This window comes from Eublepharis macularius, chromosome 4 (assembly GCF_028583425.1).
Source record: "Eublepharis macularius isolate TG4126 chromosome 4, MPM_Emac_v1.0, whole genome shotgun sequence".
Classification (NCBI taxonomy): domain Eukaryota; kingdom Metazoa; phylum Chordata; class Lepidosauria; order Squamata; family Eublepharidae; genus Eublepharis; species Eublepharis macularius.
In genome coordinates, this window is record NC_072793.1 from 101837079 (window position 1) to 101858355 (window position 21277).

The following is a 21277-nucleotide window of genomic DNA, read 5'->3' on the forward strand; positions in this document are numbered from 1 at the left end:
ATTCCCTGCTCCTCTGCTTGAAGCCAGCTGGAGCTCTCTCAGCCCAACCCACCACACAGGATGATTGTTGTGGGGATAATAACATACTTTGTAAACTGCTCTGAGTGGGTGTTAAGTTGCCCTGAAAGGCGGTATATAAATCGTATGCTATTATTAGTATTATAAATCAGTCCCCAATGACATGTGTGAGAGGGCACAGGATATTACCTCTTCAAGGAAGAGGAGGAAGCAGCCTCCTCTTATAATATATCCAGCCACCTCTTATTAAAGAGCCAGGAGGCTCATCACAATGCAGGGCTTTGAGGAATAGAAGGCAGCTCATTGGGGAGCTGTTGTTCTTGCTCTTAAATAATGGAACCAAAGCTTACCTTTTTCAGTCATTCCTCCATTGAGTACTGGTCTTCCATCCTTGTCACGAACAAGGCCCCTCTGGTTTGTCTTCTGTACCAAGTACAGTTTTGTCTCCTCATCGTAATCCAAAATTCCAACACTTATCCACTTATAGATCAATTTGCAGCTTTTGGGATCCTCTGAGATATTAATCACAGACAAGGTTTTACGTTTTCATAATTGCTCATGTTAAAATGGTCATCCTCACTCTTATATACCCCTGATATTCCCCTCTCTGATCCAGGCTCCAAATTTTCCTTCCTCCTTTAATTTTCAGCTTATTTATTTAGAAAAAAATTATGCCATTTCTCCAGAGAACCTGCCTGAGGAGGCTATGTTGAAGCAATGATATCCCAATATACAAATTTATCTTAGGAAGACACTGTCATGGAGAAATATCTATTAGCAAATGTTTCTAAGTTGTGTGTTCAGCCTCATGGATGGATGTTCAAGATTGCTGAGCACTTGCAATAAGTGTTACATTATGGAAAACTGCAAACAGCTCATAAGTTCGCCAGACTCTCTCATTATAGAATTTGAGGCAGTACAATTAAAAATCAGAAGCTCCTTTTAAAAATATGATTTATGTGGTATTTTATGAAAAGTATACACTTACATGGCATCTTGAGTGGGATTTTCCATGCTGAAGGACTCATTTTGTGATTAATAAAGCAACAACTTCTAAGTGTCATTGGTCAGGACCAAAGAGATACTTCAGGTAACAGTTCCAGGGAGGGGAGAATTAAAAAATAGCTAACACATATCAAACACTAAAAACATTTCCTCCTGAAGGCTTCAAAAGAAAAACCTTTAGAAGGGGGAAAAGCTGTTCTGCTGTATTTAATTATTATTACTATGCAATCCTTGTCACAGTAGGCAGTAAGCTAGTTCCACTATCTATGCTTTACCATGCCCCAGTATATCATCTGTAGGTAGAAGAGCTTTTCCTGGAATTGGCTTCCTGTCTTGGGATCCAGCCTCCACCCCCAACATGAGCCACTCTTGTGGAGTCCGGCAATCATACTCTTCATCATCAAACACCTAAGGAACAAGAAGTGGGCTATTAATCCTCCAGAAATACTGGTAGAGCTAGTAGTCATATACCTGTATTTTCAGCTATCAGTGAAATACTGTATATTTTGTAACATTTGCTTATGTATTATTTATTTATTTAAGCAAAAGATTTTATCCCTTTTCTTGATCCAAAGTTTTCCAAGGTGGCTAAAGCTAGATTTTATTATAATGTAACCCAATTTGGAGCTATTTTGAACCAAAAAGTGAGATAAAATATTTTGTGCGTGCACATCAAGACTCTTTGATTCTTCTCTCCTGAGTCCACTTCAGCCCCACATGCTGCATCAGAAGTATATCAGGGAGGCCCACAACAATGTCTGTGTTAGAGGCAGAGGGATGCATGATGGCCATGGTAAAAGGAGGGCCAGACTTTGCATGTGAAAAATCCATTCTCTGGATCCTTTCCAATATCTTGTAGGAAGTGTTCTGTACATGGTCACATATTTTGATGGATCAAAACTTCTCTCAAACATCAAATTATGCAACCTCTACTAAACACTACAACAATGATCACAATAACTACGCTCTCTTCAGTCCAATGTCTGTATTTTCAATAACTTGGTCATTCTGGGGGGCCACGTGACTTGTTTTCACATGATGTTTCAGTTGTGTCTAGGTAGTATTGGGGGGAGAGATCAGCAGGAATGTTTTCTGGGGGTTGTGGTGACAGCCACGTTCTCCCGAGTGCCAAGACACAATATATAGCAGCAATATGCAAATGGTAATTTGTTCATCAGAGCGACACACAGATCTGGTGGTAGGCTACCAGCTTGTTAACAAAAACAGTTGGTGGCTTGGGAATAGTGGTTGGCTTGGTGTAGAGCCAGTATGGTGTAGAGTATCAGATTAGGATCTGGGAGGCCCAAGTTTGAATCCCCACTCTAGTGTGGTAGCTCACTGGGTGATGTTGGGCCAGTCACTTTCTCTTGGCCTAATCTACCTCACAGGTTTGCTGTGGGATAAAATGGAGGAGAGTGTGTTGTTTTATGTGGGTTATAAATATCTAAAATAAATTAATTATTTAATAAGTCTTCAGAATCTCTGAAGATACCACTCTGACTTACCTCTAATGGAAGAAAGATAGGGAAAAGGGGGTCTTTCTTCTGCTCAATGGTTGGCATATTTGCAGGGTCCTGGTGTCTTGGCATCAACTCATTGGAATCTATGCCTGCATTGGCTAATAGCTCAGTGATATCTAAACTGAGATATAATCGCCTTCTCCTAGTTAAACAGTGAGATTAAATGGTTTGAATTTACAGGAAATCCATTTTGGATTCAACAGCCTTTATCTGTTTCAGTGAGTGATAAATATGCTAAAATGAATGAGACAATGTATCAACAGCAGGACATTATCTAGAACACAGAAACATAAATGGAATTGCAATTAGATTAGACAAAGCACAGAGAGACATTTTGCAATGTTAAGATCTTCATTCACAAGGGTTCCATCAAGTCAGTCTCGTGTTGAAAACAGTACATCTAATCAGATATCACTATTTTAAGTGGCTTCTGGTACTCTCTGCATACCTATTTCTCACTTATTATATTCAAGATATTCCTACATTATTATTTTGATCATCAGAGTTTTGTTCTGTATGCAAATGCCAAAATCATCATAATAGTAGCCTTTATAAAAGCATTCTTTGCATTAAAATCCTTTCCTATACATCAGAATTCCTTTTGTTGATTGCAACAGCAGAGACAGGTCACTATAGCCTTTTGAACAATTCAATAAACAAATTGAATAGTTATGCTAAAAGCTTTACTCTGGGGAACATTCCATGTCAATTGGTCAGTGTGTAATCCTCTCTTTTTGAGAACCCCAGGCTAGAGCACAGTGAGAAACACTAGGTTAAAGGCCAGATATTTTTCAGCTCAATCGTGCACAGTTAGATATGCCCATGCTCAACAATATAATTGGCCTTAAATGTATCTTTCTGCATATGATTCTTGCCTTAAAGCCTAATCCTATACAGAGCTATATGTACTTAAACCTATTCATTTCAGCAGGCTTTGGCATGCCTATTCCTGAATAGGATCTGGCAGTTTAGCAACTACACAGCCAAATGTAAAACACAAATCTTACTTACCTGTATTGTAAACAATTCCTTTGTGTCCCCTTTCCCCAAATTACCTCTCAATCTCTATCTTCCGAGGGCATTGGCCTGGAAGCACTTCAAAGGGAATTTGTACTTTGGGTTTATATGCTTGCAGAGGAAAGTCAGACTCTTTGATAATTTCTGTAGTTGGTCCAATCTGTTGACTGTCCAAGATAAGCCCAATATTCTCTGGCGTAGCAAATGTTGTGACTAACAAGAAATAAAATTAAGAAAAATCAGAATAATTGTTTATCTTATCTATAATTGTTTGTTTTATAATCTATCCTCCCCTGGAACCTCAGAGCAGCAAAACCTTTTGATATGCATAATGCTAAATTTCTGCTGACAAATTATATTACCTCCTAGACACCATGTCAGCATTTTAAAAAGGAGGGTAAAGTTAATAAAATCAACAAGCCACAGCCAATAAATCCCATCCATTTGGCTCCAGCTGAAGTTTTCTAGAAACAGCAGCTAAGGGGCTGTCACAAAAGTTAGACATTTCTCCTGTAACTCAAGTACTGAGGCATGCTACTGCTATTCAATATTTCTTTAACACTAGCAAGAAGCATTGGTAGGCGTAAGCAAATGTGGATTCTCCATGCTGGGTGGGTTCTAGCTAATGTGTTTCCCAAATTCTGATATTTGAAGAAAAAATTTTGTGAACTAAAATTTCAGCCTCACTGCACTCTTTTAACTTAGGAAGAGTTACGTTTATAGTGATTGCAGGAAGGCCAACCCAGAACTCATCTACACCTTCCATTATTTACTTGTTTATTTAAAATACTTCTGTCTCACAGCAAGGACAAACATAGTCAAAAATGAAAATCAATAGCACTAATATTTCATAAAACTATAGTAAGAGCCCTGCTGGATTAGACCAGTTGTCGATTTAGACCAGTATCTTATCTCTCACAGAGGACAACCAGTTGCTATGGAAGGCCAACAACAGGGGATAGTACCTGCGGCCTCCTGGAAGTGGTATTCAGAGGTTTACTGCATCTAAATGTGGAGGTTCCCTTTAGTCACTATGGCTAGTAGCCACTGATAGAACTATCATCCATGAATATGTTCAATCCCCTTTTAAAGCTGTCTATACCTGGCCATCACCACTTCCTCTAGCAGTGAATTCCACATCTTTATCACTTGTGTCAAGAAGTGTTTTCTTTTGTCTGTCCCGAATCTACAGCCCAGCAGTTTCATTTGATGCCCTCTAGCATTTTGGAAAATGAAGAAAAAGTACTCTTTGTCTGTACTCTCTCTACCCCATGCATAATACACCCCATCCCCGCCGCCCCATCTCTTTTAATAACTGAAAAGTCCCAGACTCTTCAGCCTTTCCTCATTGGAAAGGTGCACCAAAACTCCTAATCACCAAACTCTTCTGACTTTTTCCAGCTCTACAATGTCCTTTTTGAGACACTGTGACTAGAACTATACACAGTATTCCAAGTGAGGCTGCACTATAAATATATACAGTGGCATTACAATATTGGCCATTTTATTTTCATTCCCTTTCCTAATAATCCCCAGCACTGAGTTAATGTTTTTCACTGCTGCAGCACACTGAGTCGACATTTTCATTGAGCTGCCTACTATGACCCCAGGGTCTCTGCTCCTCTCAGTCTCAGCAAGTTTAGACCCTTTTGGCATATACTAGATGTTGGGATTTTTAGATGCAATGTGTATCACCTTACACTTGCCTACAGTGAAATTCATTTGCATATTCCTGCCCACTCATTCCATTTGTGGAGATCCTCCTGGAACTCTTCACAGTCACACTTGGGCCGTTTCCAGATGGCTTACCTGCACCTGGGATGTCGCGCCACGTTTCGGATCGTGCCAGGGAAAACGTGAAATATCGCGTTTTCTCGCGCGAGTTTTGCGCGACGTCGTGCAAAACTCGCGTGAGAAAACGCGATATTTCGCGTTTTCCCCGGCACGATCCGAAATGTGGCGCGACGTCCCGGGTGCAGATAAGCCGTCTGGAAACGGCCTTGGTCTTCAATATTTTGAATAGTTTTATGTCATCTGTAAACCGAGCCATTACCCTGCCCAACCCTAGTTACAGATCATTTATGAACAAATTAAATAGCACTGGCTCGAATACCGATTTTTGTAGGACACCACTAGCTTCTTCCATTGCAATAACTGTCCATTTATTCCTACTCTTTGCTTGCTGTCATTTAACCAATTTTAATCCATAAAAGAACCCACCCTCTTATCTCATGAGCATATTCAGAAATCTGGTGAGGAACCTTGTCCAAAGCCTTTTGAAAGCCCAAGTAAATAATACTGGGTCACTTGTTCATTTTCTCAAAGAACTCCAAAAGATTGGTGAGGAAGGATTTCCCTATTCAGAAGCCATGCTGATTTTCCCTAAGCAGGCTTTGTTCTTCTATGTGGCTAATTATTCTACTAATTTGTCAGAGACTGTAATTTCCTGATCTCCCTCTGGAACCCTTTTTAAAAATGTGTAACATTTGCTACTCTCCAACAGTAGCCGATTTTAGTGACAAGTTACATATATGGGTTAGTAGAGCAACAATCTCACATGTTGATATACTAGTCCATATATGTAACAGTTTCAACACTTAATGTAAACCAAAAAGCAAGCAGAAAGCAGAAAATGAGGGCAGCAGCAGAAAATGAGGGCATCAGAAGCAACAAAAATAATCATCCATTACTAAAAGCCTGAGGAGAAAAACTGAGTTCACCCGATGGTTTAAATTCAAATCAGTAGGCACAGGGCAAATGGATACAGGGAGCTAATGCCATAAATGAGGCCTCACAATGATAGCCATTAACAGACAAGCAAGCAGATATTAATCAACAGCCAAACATACACCACATTGTTCAATATAGTTATTATACATAATAGAAATTGGAAAATATCAATAATATTCAAATCATTTGAATTGGACCAATATTCTGGCACCTGGTTCAACATTCAAGACAATCAGAGGAAGCAGAGTCAGGTGACTTAGCAGATATGTACATGACCGCAATGTTCAGTAGTCAACAGTTACAAAGAGATATTATCAAAGACTAGTATGGTGATAGCTCAATCTTTCCAAAGAGTTGTGTCCACCAGTCTCATTGCTATCTGGCATGCTTGGTTGCGGTGGAGGGAGGGTTTGATCTGTTAGACTGTCAGTGCATTAACTCCCATTTGCTTGCAATTATTTTCTCTTTGCAGTTGTGATTTCCAACAAGGACTGCCAACAGGTCTGTATATAGGATTGTCAGAATGTTTCACAAAAAATACTGGACACAGGAGGATCCCAGAATCTACTGCAGTCATGTGCATGTGCTCCCAACACAATGATGTCACTTTTGGAAGTGATATCATCACACCAGGCCATGCAGGCCCCAGCTTCTGAGTATCTCTGTTCTGTGACAGCAAGTGGGTCAGCTTCATGCTTGCCACACTGCTCCCTTCCATTCCTGGCCAACCCAGACCTCCAGGCGGCACCCCTCAACGAGGAGCAAAGAGGCAGGGGTGCTGTGGGCCCAGCTTATGAGCAGGCTGGCTTCCTGTGTGCCACACCACTCCCTCCTCTTCCTCACCTTTCCTTTCCGCCTCTTCTCCTCTCTCCCCTCCAGGTGTCTGGTCTTTTGAGTCTATTTTTGCCAAACAGTCCAACAAAACATCAGACTGTCTGGGTGAAAACCAGACACATGGAAACTCTACCTGTAGAAAGACATCCTGCCCCTCTATTTACATAGAGGTAAGCCACTTCCCAATAAAGGAACCAGACATTTTTCTCCAGGACTGTTGGCAATCCTACTCTTATTCACAGAGGCAAATGTTTTCTTTATATACATTGGCATATAGACAGGCAGGACTGAAGAGGCAATACCACACCCCCACAACCGCTGTGGCAGTAGACAGCACTTGCTACTAGTCAGACAGAGGCAAATGCTTCGTCCTCATATACTGGAACAAAATAGGGTTGCCAAGGTAGGCCTGGAGATCTCCCAGGATTACAGCTGATCTCCAGACTACACAGATCTATTGCCCTTGAGAAAATGACTCCTTTGGAGATGGATTCTATGGCATTATACCTCCTCAAGATTCCTCCCCTCCCCAAACCCCACCCTCCACAGGCTCCGCCCTCAAATCTCCAGGAATGTTTAAACCTAGAGTTGGCAAACTTAGCACAGAGGCAGGAATCAAGATATGAAGCATCAAGTGGGGAGGGGAGAAAAAAATCAGGAGTGTTGCTCGCTGCAGCTCAGAGCAGCAGCAGGATATTTTTTTTTTAATGCCAGCATAGCATGCAGCATGACATCACTCCTGGGGAAAACCTGGGCTTTCCCAGAATGGATGTCATGGTATACATAATGTCATGCACTTCCCATGTCCCCACCCCCCACGTTCCCACCGTTTGCCAGACACACTCCTACAGTTATTTTGGACAGGTGACAGTAAATGAGTAGTTCGTTTAATGTGAATACCAATATGGAGTGCATTAAGTTCAGTGTCAGGGCCGGCGCCAGCGTTTCTGGCATCTGAGGCAGCTTCAGAGGTGTTGGTGCACGCATGCCCTGGCCACCTGCTGCGCCTGGCCTGCAGCTGTGTGCTGGCAGCAGCGGCAACAGCACAGAGCAACTGAGCGGGAGGGCTGGGAGGCTGCTTGCTTAGCTGCCCCACGCTGCCACCACCAGCACGCGCTCCTGGCCAGGTGCAGCTGCGGGCCAGGCACGGCAGGCTGCCAGGGTGGCGCGCGTCCATCCTCCCTCCAGCTCAGTTGCTCCACGCGCCGCCCCAGCCGCCTGCCACGCTTGGCCCACAGCTGTGTGCCGGTGGCAGTGGCAGCAGCAGCAGCACAGAGCTCCTGGCCAGGTGCAGCAGCACAGGGCAATTGAGCTCTATGATGTGCGCCCCCACCCCTGGCACCCCATCTGGCACCTTAGTGCTGGAGGCAGCTGTTGGCACGGCCTCAATGGGTGCGCTGGCCCTGCTCAGTGTGGCCGCTATGGTAATCATGGTGCCTGCTGACACCTTTCCTGGAGCCTGCCAAGTGTTTTTAGAAAGTGACCAGGTGGGGCTTTTGCTCAGCAGGGCTTCGGATTGTCTGCGCAGAGTAAAAAAAAATTGCTTTGGCAGCAGATTCCACCATAGCACAAGGATCTTCACTGTGTTACTCTAAGCAAGTTGTGTGTAAGCAAGAAAATATTTTTTAACCATTATGTTAACCTCCCATTAAGCCGAGTTTCTGCCTAAAATATTGAAGAGTTACCATTAGAGAGTTATACATCACCTCACTCCCTGACATTCTGTGGTTGGCTCGGTCTCTTGAAGCTGGAGGTCTGGAACCTCCGGGTGGTGGCTAAGGTTCTCCCAGAGTTACAAATGGTCTCCGGGCAACAGAGAACACGGGTACTTTGGAATGTGTGCGCTACAGCATTATGCCCTGCTGAGTTCCCCCCTACCCAGGCTCCCTCTCAAAAAAAAGTCTCCAGGAATTTCCCCGTCCTAACCTGGTAACCCTACTTGTGGCAGCCATTCTGTAGTTGCACCCACCACCATTTCACAATTCCAAAAGTGCCCTGAGGCTCAAAAAGGTTGGGGATCCCTGTTCTAGGAGGAGCTACAGCATATTCTCTTTGCTGTTCAGGGTGTGCTGACTGCTTCTCTTTTTCTTCCACTGCCTCTTGGGCTGCTTCCCTGCCTGTAAGTTAGCTGACCTATCCTGAAGGTTTTTCTGCTGCAGACAGGCCTGTAACTAGTTAGTACTTTCTGCAAATTCTGTAGTAAACGACAATAAAAGCACCTCTGCATCTGTGGAACTGGATTATTTCACCAACTATGCTAACTATAGTGAGCCTAAAACTCACTATTTTAAGCTATACTATGAGCCTAAAACTGGTGCTAGTCATACAAGCCTGTGTAATTCCTTTCATCTACATGCAAATCCTGAATCCTGTCCTAAATTCCCAGTCTGCTCTTGACCCAGTGTAAAGATCTCTATTCAGAAATGGTTCTTAACTAAACCATGGCTAACTCCATTTCAGCTTTGCATTCAGCCTTGTGTTCAAATTGTTTAGCGCTGACCTTCACAAAATCAATTGTAACAAAAAAGGGGTACAACTAGCTGAGATTGTGCCATTATTTAGAGAGAGATGGATAAAAAAGAGGGGAAGGAGAAAAATGGAGGATGTGGTGAAGTCTCAGTGTACATAGTAAAAGTAAAAATAATATGTAAGTTTTTTTAACAAAAATAGTCCCTGGTTGAAGGTGTACCATAGATCTGAAAAGACCACTGCTCTGAAGTCAGCCTTAGTCAATGGTCCTGGACCTGGAGCTTTTACAAAGCGTCTAAACGTGGGGTCTTAGTCACAATGTATATTAGTTTACCATTGCCACCAGCTACAGCTGTCCCTCAAAAAGTGTGATCTGGCCACAGTGATCCATACTCCAATCACATCCAAGTTAGATTACTGTAATGTGCTCTACTTGGGGCTGTCTTTGAAAACATTTCAGAAACTTCAATTTGTCCAAAATGCAGTAGCCAGGCTACCAGGGACTGTATATCCACTGGTTACAGGGACTGTATCATCCGTGGGCTGAAAGAGCTGCACAGGTTACCCATCTGTTTCCAGGCACAATTCAAAGTGTTAGTTCTTACCTTTAAGCTCCTGAACAGCTTGGTGTACCTGTAGGAACATCTCCTTCCATATGCTCCAGCCTGCCAGTTAAGATCTGCCTCTCAACCTGTGCTCTCTATGCCCCTGCCTTCAGAAGTGAAGTGGATGGCAAATAGAGACATGGCATTTTCTGTGGTAGCACCTTGTCTTTGGAACACTATCCCCCTTGATGCTTGCCTGGCACCTACTTTTACTTTCTTTTAGACACTAGGCTAAAACACATCTTTTTACTCAGGCTTTTAATTAGGGATATTATCTTGTCAGCTTCTTAATGGTTAGCTTTCATTCTGTTTATGTCTAATCGCTCATTTTTAATGGCTTTTTAATACTGTGGTTTTTAACTGTAAGCTGCCTTAAGCAGGACTCTGAAGAGGCAGCATAGAATCATACTAAATAAATAAATACTACACAAAACTCTTTTGATCGCACACCATTTATGCAAAACACACATAATACAAAGCAAGGTGTTTCAGGCTCATAATTCTTTTAAGTATTGAATTGATATTATCTCTCAAGCCCTCAAGAACAAAAGCAATGCCTCACTTCCCATTCATTTTCAAGCTCCCCGAACAAGCCAACTCTCTTACCATCTCAATTTTCTTTTCTCTCTCTCCAGTTGTGATCGCTTCAGTATGGCTCTCAAGCACTTTACTGAGACTATGCTTACTTAGGTTTGCTACAGTCTCCTTGTCTCTAAACCCAAGGCTGTTTATTCTGCCCTTATTCTACTTGACTGCTCTGGTGCTTTTGATGCTGTCAAGGATCAATCATGCTCTTCAGTATTTTCATTTTTTTGGTTCCAGGACCACAGTTCTCAACTTTCTTTCTATTGCTTAGTGAGAAATGTGATGAGAGTATCTTTCTCTATGTACGTACCTTTTGGTGTGTGCTCTTCTAGCTCTGACTGTTTCAACAAGTCCTTGTACACATTAGGGCCAGCACACACATCCTGCAGTTTGAACAACAAGAATGAAAAACCTCAAAAGCACATAAAGAACTATATGTGCAAAGTAAAATTTATCATACAAGGAGAAGAAACACAATGTTTACTTATGCTATAAACAATTAAGCTATAAACAGGCGATCAAGACACTTGTTTCCCAGTAACCCATTTGTACAGAATGAGGTATGAAATGTAAAGTAACATGTAGTTTGTGCAATTCTCTAAAGAATCTCTCAAATTCCAAAAATCAAAACAAAATTTCCAGCCCCCATAGAAAAGAAAAATGTCTTAAAGCTTTAGAATTATAGAGGATTATGGGATGAAATGGTTTCCCATTTCTTTTCTTTTTTGGATAATATAAACTGGTATCCACCCATTTTCCCATGAGCCTGAACTCTCTCCATTCAGGAACCTATTTTAATAACCCCTTAAAGTCTCATATTCCACACAAACTAATGAACTGAACATTAAAACATATAGAGTGCCATTGCTTGCGCCAAGTGAAGGCACTTATCAAATCATATAAGATGTTACAGAATAGGAACTGCTACTTCATGAACATCATTCAGATTTTTGCCCTCAAAGCTCCAAATTGTATTTAAGGCACTGAGTTCATAGGATGCAGTATCCAACAAAATAACATTTACTTCTTGCCTAGGATATGAAGAACAGACTTTGGTAGCAGGCAGATGGATTAGGCAAAAAGCAAAGTAAGAGAGTTTTTCCAAGTATGTTTCTCCATTTCTAATGCCTGTTTACATGGGGCTTGTTTGTAGCCTAATGGAAGGCAGAAAAATGAGTCTCTATATACTTACCCCCAAGAGATCTGAGGCTCCAGGCGTAAGGACATCAGAGTAAAATCCTCGTTCTTTAATTACTGGGTATTTTTTAGATACTGTTCTTTGGAGACTGTCTGTCGGAGTTGAGCTAGGTCCTGGAGAGTCTGAAATCTGGCTGCTGGGATAAGGAGGATAGGGACTCCTCCCCAATGTGTTTTTCAATTCCTTCTTGGCTTTATCCATTCTGCTCTGTGTATCACAGACAGGAGAAAGGCACTGTGAGACACTCCTTCATATCAAATGAAGAAAATGAACTACCATTAGTATTTCTGTATTGCCAGAACCTCCTGTTTTAGGACAGTTTGTTAGTCAAGTTAAGGGATTAAAATGCATACCTAGAAGACATGTTTAAGCTTACTCTGTGCAATGAGAAATGTTGGGGGTACAAACCTGCTGAAAAATCACTGCTCTGACATCAAATATCTCTGCCTTGAGAAATTCCAGATGGCTAAGGCTACTACTTGCAGTTATTCAGCAAGTGTAAATGGCTACAAGCACAGATGGCTTTAAAAGTGATTAGGCAGATTCATGGAGGATAGAGCCATCAGTGAGTATTAGCCATGGTGACTAAAGGGAACTTCCATATTTAAAGGCAGTAAACTTCTGAGTAGCAGTTCTAGGAGACAACATCAGGGAAAGGACTTGGCTTCTATGCCCTGTTTGTTGGCACTCTAGAGCACTGGGTTGGCCTCTGTGTGAAACAGGATGCTGGACTACAAGGACCAATGGTCTGATCCGGCAGTGCACTTACGTTTCTATGTGTATGTTTTAAAAAAGATTCTCTTCAGAACATGATTCCAACTCCTGAAAATGATTTCTGAAACAAGATACTGAAACCTCAGGTACTGGTAAACTGCAATTACACAAAATATGGATATGACTGGCCACGTTAAACTGGAACACAGGCTTGCTCATAGTGGACTGTTGATACAGTAATGCAGCTCTCTCAAGCCTCAGCCTCCATAGGCTGGGGAGAGATCTAGGTCAGCTGCATTTGCTGGCAAGTGTTGGGGCTCAGGAAGCTATGTTTTGCTCTGGCCATGATCCTACAAGGAAGTATCCCACTCAGTGTTCTGTTCTGAGTTTGCAGGACACTGCACACTGCCAGCCTTGCACTTTGCCTCCTTTGTGCCACCTGTCCTTGGGCCCTTCACTACCATCATTCTTGTGGCATGGGAGGCAATCTGGAGGGGCTTTTGGGCCCTGGTTTGCTTCCTGCCTAGCAGGGGCCCCGTGGTGATCTTTGAGGCAGGTGGCAAAGACTCGCTTGCAGGCTCTGATAAGGTATCTCTGGTGTTGTTGGGGCATGGTCAGCTGGTACCTTGCTCGCAGGCTGGCAGAATGGTCTCTGGTGCTGCTGGTGTTCTGGTCAGCCAGTGCCTCTGCAGCATCAGGCCCATCCTGACCCTGCTGGTCCTCAGGCTCTTCCTGTGAGCCCTCTAGATCTGAGTCATTGGTCCAATGAGACGTTGGGAAATTCATGGTTGGATTTTCCCAGCTTTTAAAAATTCGGTTAGTAGGTGTGCAGGACCCCAACATGGACTGGAAGAAGGAGTTCACCTCTTCCACCCTGTATGGTTTCACTAGCTAAAACAAAAACCAACACATCCAAAGGATACTTTCCTTTCCTGACTTAACAAAAGAGTGGGAGGAGAGGGACAATTCTGAATGATGAAACTGTATGGGGCATGCTTCAGTCCCAGTCTGAATCAAGTCTTCACACAATATCTATTTGCCTTTTAAAAAGTGGAAAGATCTAATGATGGCTTTTCCAGCATGTTTTCTAGTTTGGCCCTCTGTTTGTATGACAGAATAGCCATCTGCCATTTCTGACTGGATATATCAGTGGAAGCATATATATAAAGCAGAGGAAAGGAATACAGTAGTCAATATAAAGGTAGGTAGGATAAATATTATACCTGAAGTAGCAGGTATAATACTAAAATGGAATAAGATTCAAAAATACATACCACTGCAACTTAAACCAAAACTAATAATTTTTCAGATAAGAACTGGTTATCATCATGCGAACCATAAAAGCCACTGCAATGTTTTGCCATATAAATAGTTGTGTTTTAGTTCTTCTGGTTAATGTGGGTGTTTTAAATATTTGTTACTGTGGTTTGAAATGCAGGTCTCTAAAGCAGGGCCGGATCGAGGGGGGGCAGGGGGGTAGCCTGCCCCCGGCACCGCCAAAGAGGGGGCGCCGGGCATGGCTGCCAGCTGCCCGGGAGGCTGAGCGCAGGGTTGGGAGACCCTCGCCAGCCCCGCCGATGGGGCGGCTGGCTGGTTTGCCGCGCAGGACCTCCCAGCCCTGCGCTCAGCCACCAGTGCGACAAGCCAGCTGCCCCAGAGCACGCCCTCGCCACCGCCAGCTCCGCGGCTCACCATGCGCTGGGGTGGCCGGCTTGCAGCACGGGTGGCACAGGGCAGCGGGGCACGCTAACTGCGCAGAGGGCCTCCTAGCCCTGCGCTCAGCTGGCCGTGCGGCAAGCTGACCACCCCAGCACCTGGTGAGCCACAGAGCTGTTGCCAGTGAGAGCGTGTGTTGGGGCAGCTGGCTTGCTACGCGGGGTGGCTGAGCACAGGGCTGGGAGGTCCTGTGCGGCAAGCCAGCCAGCCGCCCCAGCGCACACCCGCGCCGCTGCCAGTTCCATGGCTCACTGGGCGCTGGGGCAGCCGGCTTGCCACGCATGGGTCCCACCCTGCATGACGACGTCACAAAAGTGACGTCATCACGCAGCGCCCGGAGCGCCCAGGCAAGGTTTGCCCCGGGTGTCCGCGCGCCTGGATCCGGCGCTGCTCTAAAGTAAGAAGAAGGGGAGCTGGATGGGTGAGTGAAGCGTGATGTAATTGGATGGCAGCTGTACTCTAGGGAGCAGAGTGAACTGCAGGCTTAGTCAGAGTGCTGAGGGAAAGGGTTCATTCTGTCTAGCTCAATGAGTCTGTGTGGAAATCTACTTTGGATGAATATGGATAAATGCAGCCTAAGTGGCAACAAAGGGACATAAGTCTTTGTGACTGAGAGCCGAAACACACGTTAAGAATTACACGTGGTTGCGCGAGTGTCAGCGCTCCTGTCTGTTTCGGCCCGCCCGTGCCCGTTTCAGGAGTTCAGCGCGTGCCTGCCCCCACCGAACCTGTGATTGTGTGTCTGCGTCTGCACGTGCCCCTCTTCACGACCAGCGAGTTCCCAGCACTGAGCGGCTCTTTATCCATTCCAGGGCTTGTGGACATCTCGCTGACTGCTAGATGGCGCTATTGCCTGCACCTTGCGAGCAACCAGGTGACGCAGGCCGCAGCCTCACAGGGCGCAATGCCCTAGTCCGCGGGCCTGCAACGATTGGCTGAATGTTTTGGTTCGTGTCAGAGGCGGCCCCCCCGGGGGTCCCCCCCACTCCGGGATCTCGCCCAGCTGCGGCCCTACTGAGGTCTGCAAAGTAGGGGGGGTTGCTGTCCCTCGCCGTCTTAGCGGCGTTCTGGCCGCCAGGTCACGGTGTCACTGTGACACTGAGACATCTCTGTCCTTTGGTACTGCACCCGCCACAGCTGCTGGCGAACCGTCAGGCACTGCAATGCAAACACCATGGCAATACAGCCCGGAAAACCCACAACATCCATCTGTTCATGTTCATCACGTGTCTGCGCAACCATGCCCTCATGCCCCCGTGCCTCTGTCGGTTTTTATTTTTGGCTTTCCAGTTTTTGTTGGTCATGGCTTGTACACGGGGAGGCCTAAAACCTGGGTGTGAAAACACAATTGTTGCCCGAAATCCTGGGGCGTGCTGCCCCTGGTGCTTCCGGCTGGTCTCCCGTCACAGTTGCATCTACTTTTGCAGTAATGGGCCCGGGATATTTGGGGAGGCATCCTCGGCTCTCGGCGGTTCGCCTTGACCTGATCGATGTCTCCGATCTCCGCTGTCTCAGAAGCTGCGACCAACCAGCTTTCAGCCTCCGCGTGGCGCCACGCGACTGGCTGTTAAGTTGGTTTGCCCGTGCACAATGCGCGAGGCTTCCCTTGTCGACCGCACGGGCCTGTGGCATCGCTGCAAAGCATGGCGGAGTGGGTGCCGAGCAACTGGTGGGAGGAGTGGGCAGAGCAGGCAGCCACGGCCATGGAGGAAAAGGGGCTGACGGAGCACGAGCGGGACGCGGCAGAGGATACCATGGTGCCGTTCCGCCTGGAGTCGTTCTTCCCTGACCGTGTTGATCTCGCTCACATGGTCCGCAAGAACATGACCGCTGTGGTGGAGGAGATCGAGGTCGACATGTTGGAAAAGGAGTTCCTGGGCGAGAGACCGCGAAGTAAGTGCGCTCGCAACACCTGCCTCGGGATGCCGCCTTGCGGCCCCCGGCGATTGTGCCTCGATGGCTGTTGGCTGGAACGCGCATATGGGGGGGGCGGCCCTCTCTGCCGGTTCCCGCAAAAGCTTCCTCGGCTAATGGCAAATGCTCGTTGCACCGTGATACCTGGGCGCACTAGGCCGTGCATGGTTGTGTGTGTGTGGGGGGGGGTTGCAAGCACACCCTCCCCGCCGAACCCGACGCACAGGTTGGTTTGGAGGACAGGGTTGAAGAGAAGGAGCATGACTTGAGCTTGTTTGGGTCCCCTTGGGGAAAGACACAAGGGTATAGACGGATGACAATTAACCTGCCAGCCAATCCTTGGGCATGCCATTTATTTTCCCACCCGGCAAGGTCAGGGTTCGGGGTGGCGGTGAGCCACGCAATACTTCGCTTTCAAAGCTCCGCGCCACCATGAGGCTTCATGGCCCCTTCGCGGTCCACGGAGACTCCTTGCATGGGAAGTCCACGAAGTGTGGACTGTTAAAGACACCCCCATCTCCGCAGAGCGGAACTTTCCTGCGGTGGGAATTGATCTTTGTCGGCGGGTGTCTGAATCAATAACTTATCTAACGCTTGAAACCGCTTTTATTCCAGCCTCTGACACTGAGCAATGCATCGAGGCTGTGGGGTTGGCCCATGAGAGGATCCAGGCACGCCGGGATCAGTTCTGGAGTAAGTGGCTGCTAGTCGTTTCGCCACGGGCATCACGACTTGTGGGAGCTTGATTGGGGAATGGGGGCGTGTGCAGGGCAGTGGGTGGTGGGGTCGAGGGCTTTCGGGTGGCGAGCGGGGAGCCTTGCCTGATGGCACACCTGCCCGTGCAGTTCTCTCTCACCATGCCACCCCATCCTTAGGGGTGCATCTATGGGCACTGCAAGGCCACAGGTTGAGCTAGAAAGGGTGGCTCAATGTGGAGTGTGGTCGGTGCGTGGGTTTCGAGAACGCTCAGTGACATGGTTCATCTGGGCAAAGAATGCTTATTGCTGTCCAATGGCTTTCCCTCCAGCAGGCCCTGCCGCGGGGAGGGAGGAGGAGGAGGAGGAGGAGATCGAGCTGATGGATGGTGGGATGTCTCCTGCTGCCTTTCTCGAGGCGAGCCAGCGAGGAAGACCGAATGCACCCGAGCCACATCCAGAAGACCCTGGGACATCGAGCCCGCGTCCCCCCTCGCCGAAACGAGTCAGGGCTTTCTCGGGTGTTCCGAGCTTTGCACAGATTCTGGGCCGTGGAAGAGGGGGCACGTCTGACTCCATGGACAGTTGAGCGGAATGCGGTGTGATAGACGAGTGTGCGTGTGCATCTGTCTATCCTTTTCCATCTCCCTAATGTGTCTATCCCGACTTTTTCCCCTGGTGTCCACGTCTGCTGTTGTGTTCCCTGTCTGATGTCAGGTTACGGATAGGCCCCTTAATAAATCTTTGTTAAATCTCGACCGGCTCTGTGTCCGCAAATCAACCTGACCGTAATATGTCTCCACAGCTTCTATCTAAATTTGGTTTGGGAGGGGCACCAGAATGGTCAGAGGCCATTGGGGGGGGGGAAACTTATGTGTCTCCACTGCTGCTATCCATCGTGGTTGCGGGGGGGGGGGGGCAGAATGGATGGGACCCATGGGGGGGGGGCCCTCCAAGAGCATGCCCAAACAAGGCAGCGGCAAAATCAGGGTCCGGGTCTGGTGACAATGTGAAAAGATAACGTTCCAGGGTTCGACTGACGCAGTGAGAGAAGAGAATTCCAAAGAAGTTCCCATTATGCGTGTGCGCGAGGTTGTATATAAAAAGGAGTTAAGCAGAGAGGACGGAAACTCCAGGCTGCAGTGATATGATTTTCGTTGAAACGGGGCCAGAAGTCTGGTCTTGTTCTTAACCAGCACTGGGACACACTGCAAGCATGTTTGCTCTGTTTTGCTCGGAGGCCTATCTTTGCACACCGCTGCCTGGGCCTGTTCTGTTTTTAAATTTAGGTGCTGGGGGTGGTGGGGGCAGCCTGAAGAGAGCTCTTATCTGGGAGATGGAACACACTGCTTCCATGTTTGCTCTTTTTTGCTCTGAGGCCCACCTGAGCACAGCGGTGCAGGGCCCTGCAGGATCACACCGCTTTCCTGGGCCTGTTCTAATTTTAAAATTGAGGTGGTGGGGCAGCCTGGGGAGAGCTCTTATCTGGGAGATGGAACACACTGCTTACATGTTTGCTCTTTTTTGCTCTGAGGCCTACCTGGGCACAGCGGTGCAGGGCCCTGCAGGATCACACCGCTGCCCGGGCGTGTTCTAATTTTAAAATTGAGATGGGACACACTGCCTACATGTTTGCTCTTTTTTGCTCTGAGGCCTACCTGAGCACAGCGGTGCACGGCCCTGCAGGATCACACCGCTTTCCTGGGCCTGTTCTAATTTTAAAATTGAGGTGGTGGGGCAGCCTGGGGAGAGCTCTTATCTGGGAGATGGAACACACTGCTTACATGTTTGCTCTTTTTTGCTCTGAGGCCTACCTGGGCACAGCGGTGCAGGGCCCTGCAGGATCACACCGCTGCCCAGGCCTGTTCTAATTTTAAAATTGAGGTGCTGGGGCAGCCTGGGGAGAGCTCTTATCTGGGAGATGGAACACACTGCTTACATGTTTGCTCTTTTTTGCTCTGAGGCCTACCTGAGCACAGCGGTGCAGGGCCCTTCATCAGGTCTGCCTCTCGCATGCTACTGGAGATGAGTGTGGGGGGGCAGCGGGGCCAGAAAGGGGCCAACGGCGGGTATGCATCATGTCCACCCCAGCACGGGAGCTGCTTGTCGGGGGGGGAGCGGGGGGCCTCCATGAAGAGTCAACCTGGAGGTGCCCTCACAGGGTGGACGGGTGCTATGCAACACGATGTACTGAAACGGATGAGCTGAATGCCCATTGAAAATGTCGAGATCGGCCTGCGTCCACGGGGGGTGGGGATGCCGGCCGGAGTTGATGTGCTGCCGCCAGCAGGCGCGAGCGGGGAGGGGCTCCAGAGTGCCCGGGGAGGATCGAGTGCCGCCGCTGCTGCCCGAGGGCGCTCGTGCTTTTCCGCTGAACCGAGGGCCTTCGGCAGAAGGCTTCTCGCATGCAAATTTTAACAGCGGAGCGGACAGACGTGAACGCTTGGGCGGCAGCCGGGCAAAAGCGGGCGCGCGATGCACATTCTTTCGCCGTCGGCCGCTCGCTAATGTTTTGAGTAGGGGGCTGGATGAGTGGATTGGGGGGGTCGACTTGACGCCCACCATGACTGTGGCGGTAGGCTCGCAAGCAAGGGCATGGGCGGCGATGCCGCAACATCTCCATGGGCGCCTCCGAAATCCCACATAGCCCTGCTGCTAGATATTTGGTGGCGGGGCGGGAGAGGGACCCTGTTCCACGTGGGAACGGGACTCTCACCATTGCACTCCTTTGTGGTTGAATTTTGTGAGGTAATGCCCTGGCCGGGCCGGATCATACTAAAGATCCAACAGCCTGGCGTTCGAACTTGGCTCTGACAACGGTGGGGGAGCACTCACGAACCCCCCCCCCCACCTCTTGGTGAAGGTCAGTCATGGCGCACACCCCGTTCTGAAACCCAAATCCTGAGGCGGCGCCCCTTTGGGGTTCCCCACCCCCCTCAGCCTTTTCTGAGTGGAGAGGAACCCTTTCTGTTTAATGATTGCCGCCCTGTTTAGCACACGGGGTAAACAGAGAGGGGCCGAAAAGGGGCAAAAGGTGTGCCCTTGCCTCCTTGAGGGCCTGCATTTACATGCTTGACTTGACCGCTGAGGCCGGGTCGAGTCACTCGGGCGTCAACTACCCTGGGTGGATGGGCGCTGTGCAATGGGCCCTGCGTTTCCATGGTGACCGCATTGACCATCGCCGGAGTAATCAGAAGGACAAAGGACTGGCACTCAGGGCGCGGCGAGTCAGGTTAGTCCACACCTTTCGCGCTAACATGTGCAAATATGGCTCCCTGAATACCAACTTGGGGCCGAGAGTGGAGCCAAAAGAAAACAGGCCCGGAGGGGTCGCCAAGGATCGAACGAGGATCCCCATGGACACAAAGCCGTTCGTCTAGCACTATGCCCATGGGATCCCCCGCCTGAAACTTGCTCAGGTAGAATAGTTGATGGGAATATCCTCCCCCGCCCCACAAAATGGCACCGACCAGCAGTCCTTCCACCCACCCCACCGCCCACCCTCCCCCGTTCTTGCCCAAAAGCACACAAGGGGTGCTCACCAAGGATCGAACGAGGGTCCCCATGGACAGAAGGCTGTTCTTCGAGCGCTCTGCCCATGGGATCCCCCGCCTGAAACTAGCTCTGTTTGAACTGTTGAGGGCGAGATCCTCCCCCGCCCGCCAAAATGGCGCCGACCAACAGTCCCGCAACCCGTCCCACCATCCAACCCCCCCCATTCCCCCCCCCACACACAGTGTGTCATGATGGTTGCCTCCCCGCTTTTCATAGTTTTTTTTACAAGTGTCTCAAGAAACCTGAGGAGATATCATGCGGGTGGTGATCAGCTCGCTATCCACCCACCTCGACCTAAAAACCAGCCCTGACACCCCATCGCACCTAGGATACAGTCTTGGGCCCGAAGGATGAGTAACAAGAAAGTTATGATCCCCCGCCTGGAAGCCCTTCTGGTCGTATCCATGAGTGTAAAAGGCCCCCACACCGCATGAAATGGCGCCGCAAAACAGTCCCGCCAACCACCCCAACATCTAACCCCAACCCCTCCCCCTGCCCCCCGAAATGGCGCCTACCAAAAGTGCCGTCTACCACGCCACCGTCCGCTCCCCACACCCAACCCCAGAAATACACACAGTGGAGACCGGCTTGCCCGCACAAAGCTTTATTGGATTATGCTGGGCCAAACATGGACGAAACCTAGCGCTGGAAGTGCACACAGTAGGCGGCACGTATTGAGACAGCACGCGCAGTGAGAGCTGC

The 21277-nt window shown here is 47.9% G+C and overlaps 1 protein-coding gene across 1 annotated transcript in view; it reads right to left on the reverse strand.

Annotated features, from left to right (window-relative positions):
* Positions 1 to 21277, reverse strand: part of DNAH1 (dynein axonemal heavy chain 1) — a 295393-nt gene that overhangs the window by 250358 nt on the left and 23758 nt on the right. The window contains exons 2-7 of the mRNA XM_054976957.1: positions 11976 to 12188; positions 11094 to 11166; positions 3599 to 3773; positions 2529 to 2685; positions 1299 to 1431; positions 369 to 530 (exon numbers count right to left, since the gene is read on the reverse strand). Of these exons, the coding sequence (XP_054832932.1) occupies positions 369 to 530; positions 1299 to 1431; positions 2529 to 2685; positions 3599 to 3773; positions 11094 to 11166; positions 11976 to 12182 (907 nt within the window). The 5' untranslated portion in view covers positions 12183 to 12188. The remainder of the gene's footprint in view (positions 1 to 368; positions 531 to 1298; positions 1432 to 2528; positions 2686 to 3598; positions 3774 to 11093; positions 11167 to 11975; positions 12189 to 21277) is intronic.